Here is an 11,727-nt window from a genome sequence, read left to right as displayed (position 1 = left end):
TTCAACTTCCTCTCAGATGGCAAGTACCTCCCCTGCCTCTCCCTCTGGTCTCCCTACTCTTGGCTTCATTTTTGGTGGTTGAACCTGAATTCCACATTGATGTTTTTCATCTTTAGCGTCATGTTACTGTACGAGTAGAATTTGATGCAGAAATTCTGATTTCTGCTCTAGCATAGTTCTGATTGGGGTTCACTTTACCCTCTCTTCCTGCTAATGCTGAGCATCTGTTGTGTTTTAGAAATAGAACTGATTGGGAATGAAGCATTTTCTAATATTAGAGTCCCCCAGTGCATACCACCCTCATCTGCATGCTGTTCGACTCACAGCCCTCAACATCAGCAACCAGAGGAAAACCAACAAGAGTTTAAGGTCATTGATTTTTTATGTTCTTTTAAGTCACTTCTCAACTTTCAAAATATCTGGTCTACTTGTAGACTCTTGGTGTTGTTGGTGCGTCTACTTGTACAGTAGGTGCAGACTTTGTCGGGTGTCTGTTGTTCCATACAGAGTCTTTGAGGGAGCCAGATGGCCAAAAAGTGGGAGTTCAGAGTATGTGTCAGTGAGTCAGGCGGCCGGCTGCTTATCTGAGGGACAGCCCCACAATGCTCCCTAAATCCCCCACTGAACCTGGTGTTAATGTGCGTAGATGTCCCATTGTGAGCAGGGGATGTAAGCAGCCTTTAAGTGAAGACTACAGATTAGATTAGGATTTCTGTGACAATAGGGATTAGGATTGTGTCAGGGCCAACATGCGTGGCTCAGCCCAACTAGGGGAAATATTTGGACTCCACACTCACATTTCTTATAAAACATGAATGAGCATGCTGCCTCTTTCACTCCTTGCTGCCCAGAGGTGTAGTGGTAAAATAAGATGTGAGTACACTATGAATTCTGTGATCACAGTAAGGTGGACTGCGCCATGCAGTATTGAATTTTTAAAAAGGCATTCAGAACATGTTTGATGGTGGTGGAGGTTATTGTCCAATGTTCAGTGGTATTGTGGCCACAGGGGCAGCCGTGGCCTACTGGTTAGTGCTTCGGACTTAACCCCTCACTGCGCCACTGTAGCAGGCAGCTCACTGCATCGGGATTAGTGTGTGCTTCGCCTTACTGTGTGTTCACTCACGGGATCAAAAGAGTATATATACTTACTTATACTACTTGCGTTGATGAGTGTACATATTGTGAATGTGGATAATACAGTGTGAATTTTGAATGTTAAAAGTTGCAATTGGTGAATAAACTCTTTTGAGAGGTGGATAAACTCTATTTCTGAAGTCTCAGAGGTAGATAAACTGTGTTTACTTGCGTCTAGCCTCCACTGTTGGTGCCTATGGACATGGAGAGATCAAATAATGTTTTCAGTTTTTAGAGAATACAATTCTCTACAATTACACAATTATAACCATTTTGGTGGTGGTGGTGGTGTTGTGTGTGTGTGTGTACACTGTATGTGTGTGTGTGTGTGTGTGTGTGTGTGTGTGTGTGTGTGTGTGTGTGTGTGTGTGTGTGTGTGTGTGAGAGAAAGAGAGATCCACCAGCATACAAAACAAAATATTGCATCTCAGCTACAGTGCATACAGTAGGCTACTGAGAGCTGAGTAATCCGGGACGAAGGGCCTTGGTCAGACAGGTAACCAAGGACCCAATGGTCACTATGAATGAAATCCAGAGTTCCTTTGAGAGGACCGTAAAGAAGAAGTGCATCACTCCACCAATCAGGCCTTTATGGTGGAGAGGACAGATGGAAACCATTCTTTGCCGGGAGTTTCCCAAAAAGCTGAACGACTCTCAGACAATGAGAAATAAAATCATCTGGTCTGATGAAACAAAGACTGAACTATTTGGCCACAATTCCCAATGGTGTGTGTGGAGGAAACCAGGCACTGACCCGCAGGGTAATCTGCCAAAATTATTCAGTTTGGCTGAGCGGCCAGATCTAGGAAGACTGTTGGTTGTTCCAAACTTTTCCATTTGAGAACTGTGCTCTCGGGCACTTTCAATGCTGCAGAATTTTTCTTTTATACTTCCCCAGATCTGTCTTCACACAACCCTGTTTCGCAGGTCTACGGACAATTCTGTATATATAAAAGAAATTGTGGAGTGTTGGAATATTGTGTGTAGATTCATGAGAAACAAATGAATTGAATCCATTTTAGGAGAGTCTGAAACACAACAAAATGTGGAAAAAGTGAAGCACTGTGAATACTTTCCGTATGCACTGTATACCACCAGCTATGCAATGCAACGTATGTACAGTACAGCATGCTTTCAGTTATTCACGAGACATAAAAAAGCAGAAATGTACCAAATGAGTGAATTAATTATTAATTAGTTATTTCAGAAATCCTGCTGGCACAAAGAATAGAACATTGAAAGAACATTGATTTATTTAAACATTTTACTTACATACGTATAAAGACCCATGAAGGGAAAATAAAGACAACATTTCAGATACAAAGTAACTTTACCAACGTCATACCCTTACACGGGAAATTCTGATAGTTCTTTATCGCCCCCTACAGTATGACTAACACACACAATCATCCAGTCTTTTTCAATACACTATGTAGACTTGAGTATGATATAATGTTTCATATTGTTTTGCATTTGTATTGTTGCATGTGTTTGCATAGATATGGGTATGTGTGTCCATGATTTAGTTAATCTGATACCTAGAGACAGAAGGGCGTGGAGAGGAGAGTGCAGGTCAGCAGCAGGGACAGGGAGAGCAGCTGCAGATGGCTACCGGCGTGCACAAAATTGGACTTGGCATTGAAGACTAGAGGAGACTGGCAAGGTTTGTCCGAGTAGCACAGGCAGTCAAACCTTGATGCGAACCAATCAATGTCGTCCTGGGAGAGGTCTCCCTTCACAAACAGCTGTCCGTGGTGGTCCATTCGGATGCGGTAGCGCTGAGGGTCCAGGTGGAGGTACGCATCGCTGTCCCAGCGCTTCCTCACACAGCGGCCATCCTCCTGGCACAGTGCGCGGCTGCACAGCTTGGCCGCCGTGGTCACATTCATGATGTACGGGTTCATCACTTTTTCCAGATGACGTCTAGCTGCCGTGCAGGTCTCCTGCAAATCAAGCACACATGGACAGATTCACACATCCTTAACTAAACTAATATAACCCTAAAACCCCTTAGGCTAACAATAAAGCTGAAAGATTCAGTTTCAACATGTTATGCAAGCAATGCAGGGAAAAAGTAATTTGAATGTGAATTAAAAACAAATAACAAGGGAGAGAACATGCCTAAGGCAACATCTGCAATTCAATCTCCTTGCTATGATAAAATCATTGCTATCTTGTGATTTATTGGTATCAACAGATTTGAATAGTCCCTCTTTGCAGCACACTCAGAACTCTGTGGGCTCTCCAGCTCTCTGCATTCCCTTGGTGCTGTGGGTGTGCGGTGCACAAACAATACCTCTGTGTCAGTGATGTCCATGTCGCCCCAGGAAACAACCCCAGCTGCCCCCAGAGCAGCGGCCTCTCCAATGGTGTTGACCAGGTCGTACTGGGGACAGAACACATCCACTGAAGTCACGGAAAGATCTGTGGTTTCTGTGTTGCTGTGCTTAGCCATACATATCCCCACCTTGCATGCTCCAACGTTTCAAGATATACCTAAGCCCACCTTGCATGCTCTGATGTTTCAAGATATACCTATGCCCACCTTGCATGCTCCGACGTTTCAAGATATACCTATGCCCACCTTGCATGCTCTGAAGTTTCAAGATATACCTATGCCCACCTTGCATGCTCTGAATTTCCTCATTCTCTCTTGTGAAACTCACAGTGCATTTCCTCTTCCACTTACCTCTGACAGATAATTGATGTCGCTGTCTTTAAACACGGGGCGTATGTACGCATAGATGGGTGTTGAGTAGTCTTGGTTGGAGAGCATGGACACCCGCATGGCCTCTTGGATGCGATGGCGCACGTACAGCCTGGCTTGGCGGGACTCCCTCAGCACCAGCTCCAGGTAGATGGAGGGGAAGAGGGCAGTGCACTCCTGCCAAAGCCAGTAGAGGTTGTTGTTTCTCTTTTTCTCTATGGCAGGACACTCCCCAGTGAAGTGGACCATGTCCTTGTTGTAGTCATAGTTATAGCAGTCAGGGTAGAGGTAGTAGCCCCACCTCCGGTTCGGACGCAGCTTTTTGCCCAGCTGCAGGGACCTCAGGAAGTATCTCTTGGCCGCTCTCTCAAAGACCCTGATGGCAATGTCCTCCGCTTCATCATAGGTTAAGGAGACATTTTTCTCCATGATGATCTCGATGGACTTCTCTCTGTAGATATCTTTGGTCCCCCAGTTTCGTATCCACTGCGGGCGCCACTCCTCAAAGTCCAGCACGGCCAGGCCGGTGAGGTTGCCGGGGATGTAGTGGAGGATGTCATCCTCTGCAAGCTCACGGTGCTCTTTGAAATCAATCAGCTGAGGCAGCCCCTCGTCATAGAACTTCTCTGACTCCTCATCCACGTAGGGAAACAAGCCAAAGCGGTCGGTGTAGAAAATAGAGATGCTTTGATTGGTGGCAGTTTTGAGAGTACTACTGACAAACTGGAAATAGGAGAGATCGAGCTCTATGCCAAAGCGCGACTCGCATAGTTCAGTCGGGGCGTTCCACATCAACAGAAACGGTACACCAGGCTCCAGTGGTGGTGCCGTGTTTGGCAGAGCGCCACCAAGCTGTAACTCAGTCAGGAGAATGAGAATATTTATAAAGTTAAGTCCACACATGCGAGTCATGGCTTCATCTCTTTTTCAGCAGCGTCTGTTTAGTGCCTGTGGGGTAAAAAGAGATTAGATTTCCCTTCTCAGTAACGCATGGGATTAATTAAGAGTTTCTGTATTTAATTAAGTTATCTATTCTCAGTTTTGCTATTGATACTATCATAATGGTGTTCATCAGCTTCAACCCTTCATATTTAATACATGACATTTTTATAATTTGGGGCATTGATAAGTATTACTTTTAAGTATTATAGCCATATATTTATGTATTTAGACACTTAAGATAGAGTTTTACAGAGAGTTTGACACAAGACACTGATATATTGATCATCTGCAGTTGCTTATGAAGCTCCAACATTCTTCACATTCCTCACAGTTGCAGAACAGTGTGTTTGTGCTACACTGGACACTTTTTGCAGTTATTTACAAATGATTATCTAATTTAGTTCCACTGATCTATTATTCTATTATTAAGTCCAGTTGGTCTGATTGTTTGGTGTCAGTGCATATTGCTTTTTCAAAGATTGTCTCCGAGATTCCTGACATCAGGCATGGCACACAGATGAGCAGTAAACAGTACGGGTTTAAGTGTGATTTATGACTTTTAACCCCTAATATTCTCTAATGGAAAATAAGCTCCCAAAATAGTATGCAAGAGAAAGTGATCACAAATGTGTCTAAATGTGAACAAAATCCCAGAATCCTGCTACCAAAAAGAACCATATACTATGAACCAACCTGATTTGCAGATTATGAGTCTTTATAAAACTCTTTGAATCCTAACGGTGCTCCCGGTCAATCTCTTTCTTTGTGGACTGTCAGACGTATGATTTGCAATGCTGCCTTCATGTGCTTAAATAGATAACCCTGAAATAGGTGCTGATAGAGCTTTGCTTGAAGTAGGTTACATTACAGGCACTAGTGTAAACATGTTGGGACACAAACCACACGTCATATCAGGAGGATCACTTCCTTCAAGTCCTCACAACGTTTTCAGTCTGGCGTGAGGCATGCAAAAATGGGAGTTTTCTTTGCCTGAGGGTCAGCATGAGGCATCCATAAAGTCTCAGACAATGCCCTGACCCCACCGCTTCCACTCTGGATATTTTGGAAGGTGCTGTGACTGGAATGGAAAGTTTTATTGCCGTTATCTATTGCCAGCTCAGTCACTGTCACTGTCACTGGTGAGCCCATAGTGGGGAAGTACAACATGTCATCATACTATCATGTCTTAGTTGAACATCAGTCACAAATATCTGCTGGCTTCGTTCGGTGCACTGCAGGAAATCAGAAAGACTAATGGAACGTAACATTTTTGCCTGCATGTATTTATTAGTGAGATCACTCACACTGTTGCTCTTTTTAAAGCAGCAGTATTTTTGTTTGTTTTTACATGACAAGAACCTGTTGATGATGCACTGACTGATGATAGGGTGAATGGCGGCTGTGTCATTACCACTGAATGTGCTGAACACCTGGTGTGCTATTGAATGTCAATGTACTGTGCAGTAACATGACCATTTTCCTCACCTGTTGATGCACTGTATATGTTGTTGAAAAAATGATGCCAAGGGATTGACACTAACTCTTACACCTTGTTGCTTTAAGTTTTTAAGTTTTTAAGGTTTTCTTTAATCAACACGTTTTTTGCCATTATTAATGCTGTTGGTACTTTTGACTGGGATCCAATGCAACCATCCTGTGAAGTGCTTTTGTAAAAATGTTTGCAATTAGATATATTGGCACATATTGGCCACACTTTACACTTTTCACCTCTTTTGATGGATTAACTTTTTTGCATCAGGAACATTGGTGTGCGAGTTCATTCTGAATTGAAGGACTGATTAGACTATTGGAACTAACGTACCCGCGGGCCTGGAGTTGTTGATGCGATACCCTGTTTGCTCCATACAAACCCTAGCAACATTTACGATAGGGGGGACAGGTATCAGTCCCTTAAGGTGGCTGGCTAGTTTTGTATTTCAGGCAGTGGAGCCTCACAACAGAAATGACATTAAAAATGTAAAAGTAATACAACAGTATTGTTGCAATATGTTCTCTTTGACCTTTCAGGCCTGTCTGCACACGTCTCTCTCTCTCTCCATATATATATATATATAACCATTTCTGTTGTGAGGCTCCAATAGGTTATATTGTTTACATAGTAATGTAGTGTAAGCAGAGTCTGAAATTTGTGAAATTTGCATGAAACAAATCCATCATGTTTATGATTTACGTTATATTGAGAGACTGGCAGTATGATGATGTTGTGATAACAGTCAAGAGGCCTTTATTCATCCATATCCATACTCATCCATATGCTGTATGTTCTTTTATAGTTTTTTTGTTTTCAAACTAATGATGCTATTTTAATTCCCATGCTTGCTGCATGTGGTTACAGTAAGTGACAATCACACTTCACGTTTTCTTCTGGAAATTTAATATAATTATTAGATATTGATTCAAACACTTAAATTATGGAATTACACCAGTAGTTTAATCTTTGCAGATCCTACAGTGTATGTATCTAGCATCATACATTTTGCATGGAGGGCAAATGTTAAGATCACAGAAATGAATCGATTGCGTGATTGCAATTTTATTTCGATTATTGTTCATGAATTAGCCTACATACAGACCATTTCAGCTTTTCCTATTTTCCTACATTTCCTATTCTGTAGACTCATGCTCACCCTTATGACCAATGACTGGACTCTTTGGGTGATCACATACATAGAGAAAGTCCAGTGTGGCATCAGATTAAATGTGTATAACCAGAGGGCTCTGGGGAGGCTGAGTGGGAATTGCAGCTGAACAGCTCCTCCCTGCATAGCACTGGCATGTGAAGTGATTATACATGTCTGTGAAATCCTGAGTCGAGGGGACACCTGTCACCACGTAACTCCCGACGGAGCGCTGAATATGGAAGTGCTGTGGGTTCAAATGCAGGTAGGTGTCGGTGTTGTAGTTCCTACGGACACAGCGGCCATTTCCTTGACACAGGAAGTTGCTACAGATCTGCGTAGCGGCTGTGACATTGGCGATGTACGGGTTAAGGGTGGAGAGCAGGTAGTCAGACAGATTATCACATGAAGCCTGCAGGGAGATTGCGCCAGAGCAGAGAAGTAGGTTTTCAGTAATGATTAGTCATAGACGTGTTCAGACAAATATTTGGAATTAGAAAGCAAGCAACAAATTGTCTCATAAATTAGTTTCACCCATTCTACCTGTCATACACGCTGAGAATTAAACTTGAACCCTATAGGCAGTTATAGTGCTACTAATTAGAGGAAAGACATGGTCTTAAATCTATTCAGCTAACAGAGATGTCATTTTGATATAACATGTTCATGTTGTTGTTGAGCAAGTGCATATTAATTCACATGTTAAAGTGAAAAATGAAACGAAAAATACTGTCTCCACGGCTTATTTGATGTGTTTTAATGCAGAAAAACACCCTGTGGTAATTTTTTGCCAGAATTACACTTTAATTATTATGTGCATAAAAAACACATCAATTAAACAACCATATCGTTTTTAAACTCTCTCTTCACAAAGTATGATTCAAATGCATTCTCATTTCACTTCATATTACCTGGCTATCGTAGTCAGAGCTGGCCCCCCACATCACTGTTCCAGCGGCCCCAAGAGCTGCACTTTCACCAATGCTCCTCACCAGATCTATCTGAGGGTGGCATGGACACAAGACCATTAGGAAGCCTTTCATGAGGAATTACTGTACAACCTAATGTTACTGGCCAAAAGGGCTCTCACCTCCGTTAGGTAGATCTTGTTTTGGTCACGGAACAGTGGCCGAGAGTAGAGGTAGACTGGTGCTGTGTAGGGACCTTCAGGCAGAGCTGACACCCGCATGGCCTCTTGCACCACGTTACGGACAAACAGGGCAGCGTTGTAGTTTCCTTTGAGGGACGTGGACAGGTAGGCTGAGGGGAAGAGGGCAGTGCTGGCCTCCCACAGCCAGAGGAGCTCATTGTTGCGCTGCTGTGCGACCTCTGGACACTTCCCAGTGTAGCCTGGCTCATCTGTGCCGTAGTTGTAGCAGTTTGGGAACAGGTAGAAGCCCCAGAGATACTCTGGTCTATCGCTAACTGCTACCTTTAATGTGCCTTCCATAAAATTTCTGGCTGCACTTTGAAACTGTTCCCTAGCTTCAAGTTCTGCTTGCTCTGAAGTGAGAGAGGGATCTTGTTGTTGGGCATAGGCTACTGACAATTTTTGGTAAATCATTTTGGAGCCCCAGTTTCTCTCAAAAATGGGTCTCCAGGCCTCCCAGTCAATGACTCCAAGACCAGGTGATAACTCAGGGATATACTCGGACACTTCTGCCCTCGACTTGGCCAGGGAAGCCCCTAGGTTAGCCTTTTGTGGAATCCCGCCATTAAACTCTGTCCCTGTTTTGTAATCTGTGTAAGGATATATGCCCATGTGATTACTGTAGAACAGGCTGAGGAACTGATCTGCTACTAGAGCTGGTGTAGTCACTGCTTGAAAGGCTGTCATATCTAAAGGGACCTCCTGCTGTGTGCAGTGTTTGAGAGGCCCATTCCAGATCACCATGAAGGGCTTTCCATCTACTATAGGGGCTGCAGTCTGTGGAAGTGAAGTGGCAGGACAGCAGGCGGCCAGAAGAGACAAGATAACAGGAAACAGCGCACTGGAGATCCCTCGTCCAGCCCAATAGTGCTCCATGATGGCTTCTCAGAGAGAAAGGGTGAGACACAGATTTCATGTCATGAGAAATGATTACTGAGAACACTTCAAATTCTGCTAAAAAGTATTTGTTTTGATTTTGTGAAATCATTTAAAATGTGATATTCATTGATCTCCTTTTGTTAAATGAAGATCATTTGATATGGGGTGACATGAAAGCAAGACTGGACCTTACCTGCAGGAGGCACACACCATCATTGCCAAATCTGTGCTGTGTTTTATACATTCTAAATGGAACCCTTATCCTGAGATATCTCACAGTTGTTTCATTTTCTTTGTGATAACAAACATTTAGGCTCTATATCACCAGGCCAAACACATTTTTAGAACAACGTGACACAAGGGATATGTATTCCCTTTGATATTTTTATTGTGTAATATATTTATTGCAATCTTCAAAGCTTTTGTTTTGCTTGCGCAAGGTAAATATCTGATAAAAACTCTTTTGTGTTATCGCTAGAACAATGTGTTCCTGAAGATGGCAGATGAGAGGAAAACAATAGTTGTATTATGAAGACATTTTAATTTTACAGTTTGTACCTATTGGGGGATAACCGCACAACACCTGGTTTAGCAAGTTAATAATGTTAGGTTGGATGTTTCAGCATAAAAGGTTGTAGCAATGATTAATACATTACAGGCATGTAGCTGTGTTTACACAGTAATCTAGAGGTCTGTTTTAACATGTGGATAAGAAGCTATTAGTCCTCTAATTAGTTTGTTGTTCTGTGTTTAAAGTAGAGTAAATATAGAGATGATGGTCATGACCAAGGCCGCAGCTAAAGTGAAGTGTTTTGACTATGCTGTTCTAAGTTGTGTGAGAGCTATTTTAGCTCTGGATTTATGAGCAGGGGTCTGCTTTGTAACAAATTGACAAAATGATCCAACCTGAATAACCTATAGGTAGTGACCAATCATCGGTACCTTTTGTAGGCTACTTGATGTAGATGATGATTATGAGTGAAGCTACTAACTCTCTCTTGCGAAAGTAAATCACAATTAATAAATACAAATAAATGTTTATTCTGATATGGTCCAAATGACTATTTTGCTGTAAATCACAATGTTTATTCTGATATAGTCCAAATGACTATTTTGCTGTAAATCACAATGTTTATTCTGATATAGTCCAAATGACTATTTTGCTGTAAATCTGGCTAATGAGATCAGGTTCCAAATCAGGATGCACGGCAGAACATATTTAACAAGGCTGGGCCCTGCTGTCTGGGTGTACAAACACCCTTCATTGTGTTCCCAACTGGGGCGAGGGACAATTGGTGACAGGGGAAGTGGTGGATCATAGACTGTATATATACAGATAGACTGTAGCCTATATATATATACAGTCTATGGGTGGGATAATGTGAGCACCGTAAACCAAATGCCCTGGCAGAAGAGTAAAGATGACATACATAGTCTGGAGAAAAAATACCTCATAAAGAATGATTTTTTTATGCAAAAACACATGTGCCACAATAATGGACACCCCTTGACAATCTTTTAAGTAAGGGATAATGTATAGACCCTTTCATCAATAAAAACAAAAACAATGCTTGAACGTTCTATTTAAGCCCCAATCTACTTCCTCTGCATTAAGATAACATATGGAATGTTAAAACGGAAGCCTTGTGGGGCCAACTATGATGCTGATAATGGAACCCTCCATCCAACCCTCTTGAAAGGGTCCATAGAACGCCGGTCATTATGGGGAAAATAAGTCCCGACAGGGCGAACCGTCTTGTTTCGCCCTGAAGGGACTTATTTTTTCCATAATGACCGGGGTTCTATACATTATCCCTCTTATTATTATACGGCTACTTGCCAAAACGAAAAAATAAACTCCATGATATGTCTCTTTACACTTATTTGTTACCGTTTCGTCGTGGCTTTTGCTGAGAAACAAATAGTTCGCAACACACGCTGAACTTGAATCAAACATTCTTTAGAACACAGCTGATCAACCGTCTGCTTTCACTTTTGAATGAAGTTCCAAGCACAAACTCCGTTGCCATTGACAGCGGTCATTCTCGTTTTCAGAGGTCATTTCCCTAGAAATAATGACCGCTAGAACTTTCGGAAATCCCATTCAAGTCAATGGAGCATTCTACTTGCATTGTGAAGAGCCGTAACTAAACTCCGATGGGGATGGCACTCTAGAATCTGCACTCCCATAAAAATTCTTCAACAGGATTTATTGTTGTGTTTTCAGATGTATAGTGGATTTGCTTAATGCACAGCTCTACAAAACATACAAA

General features: G+C 42.3%; 2 protein-coding genes across 2 annotated transcripts; both read right to left on the bottom strand.

Moving 5' to 3' along the window:
* Positions 1 to 2,439: 2,439 nt before the first annotated feature.
* Positions 2,440 to 5,625, bottom strand: LOC121724265 (hyaluronidase-5-like). The gene is made up of 4 exons (XM_042110688.1): positions 5,480 to 5,625; positions 3,827 to 4,792; positions 3,434 to 3,523; positions 2,440 to 3,080 (listed from the first exon to the last, which is right to left on the bottom strand). The coding sequence occupies exons 2-4, from the start codon at positions 4,754 to 4,756 to the stop codon at positions 2,676 to 2,678; spliced, it is 1,425 nt and encodes a 474-aa protein (XP_041966622.1). The 5' UTR covers positions 4,757 to 4,792; positions 5,480 to 5,625; the 3' UTR covers positions 2,440 to 2,675.
* A 1,798-nt stretch (positions 5,626 to 7,423) lies between these two features.
* LOC121724308 (hyaluronidase PH-20-like) lies at positions 7,424 to 11,392 on the bottom strand. Its single transcript, XM_042110762.1, has 4 exons — positions 11,346 to 11,392; positions 8,516 to 9,456; positions 8,337 to 8,426; positions 7,424 to 7,837 (listed from the first exon to the last, which is right to left on the bottom strand). The coding sequence occupies exons 2-4, from the start codon at positions 9,449 to 9,451 to the stop codon at positions 7,502 to 7,504; spliced, it is 1,362 nt and encodes a 453-aa protein (XP_041966696.1). The 5' UTR covers positions 9,452 to 9,456; positions 11,346 to 11,392; the 3' UTR covers positions 7,424 to 7,501.
* Positions 11,393 to 11,727: the final 335 nt, after the last annotated feature.

This window comes from Alosa sapidissima, chromosome 11 (genome assembly GCF_018492685.1).
Source record: "Alosa sapidissima isolate fAloSap1 chromosome 11, fAloSap1.pri, whole genome shotgun sequence".
NCBI lineage: Eukaryota > Metazoa > Chordata > Actinopteri > Clupeiformes > Clupeidae > Alosa > Alosa sapidissima.
The sequence above is the reverse complement of the archived record's forward strand: the minus strand, read 5'-3'. Positions and strand labels throughout refer to the sequence as shown.

What these genes read in the sequence shown, in the direction of transcription:
- LOC121724265 (XM_042110688.1), bottom strand. Translation starts at nt 4,756, where the DNA reads ATGACTCGCATGTGTGGACTTAACTTTATAAATATTCTCATTCTCCTG. An exon ending in ACATCAATTATCTGTCAGAG is followed by an intron (nt 3,524 to 3,826) that starts GTAAGTGGAAGA and finishes TTCTGTCCCCAG; the next exon opens with TACGACCTGGTCAACACCAT. An exon ending in TGGACATCACTGACACAGAG is followed by an intron (nt 3,081 to 3,433) that starts GTATTGTTTGTG and finishes CTTGATTTGCAG; the next exon opens with GAGACCTGCACGGCAGCTAG.
- LOC121724308 (XM_042110762.1), bottom strand. Translation starts at nt 9,451, where the DNA reads ATGGAGCACTATTGGGCTGGACGAGGGATCTCCAGTGCGCTGTTTCCT. An exon ending in ACAAGATCTACCTAACGGAG is followed by an intron (nt 8,427 to 8,515) that starts GTGAGAGCCCTT and finishes TGCCACCCTCAG; the next exon opens with ATAGATCTGGTGAGGAGCAT. An exon ending in GCTCTGACTACGATAGCCAG is followed by an intron (nt 7,838 to 8,336) that starts GTAATATGAAGT and finishes ATCTCCCTGCAG; the next exon opens with GCTTCATGTGATAATCTGTC.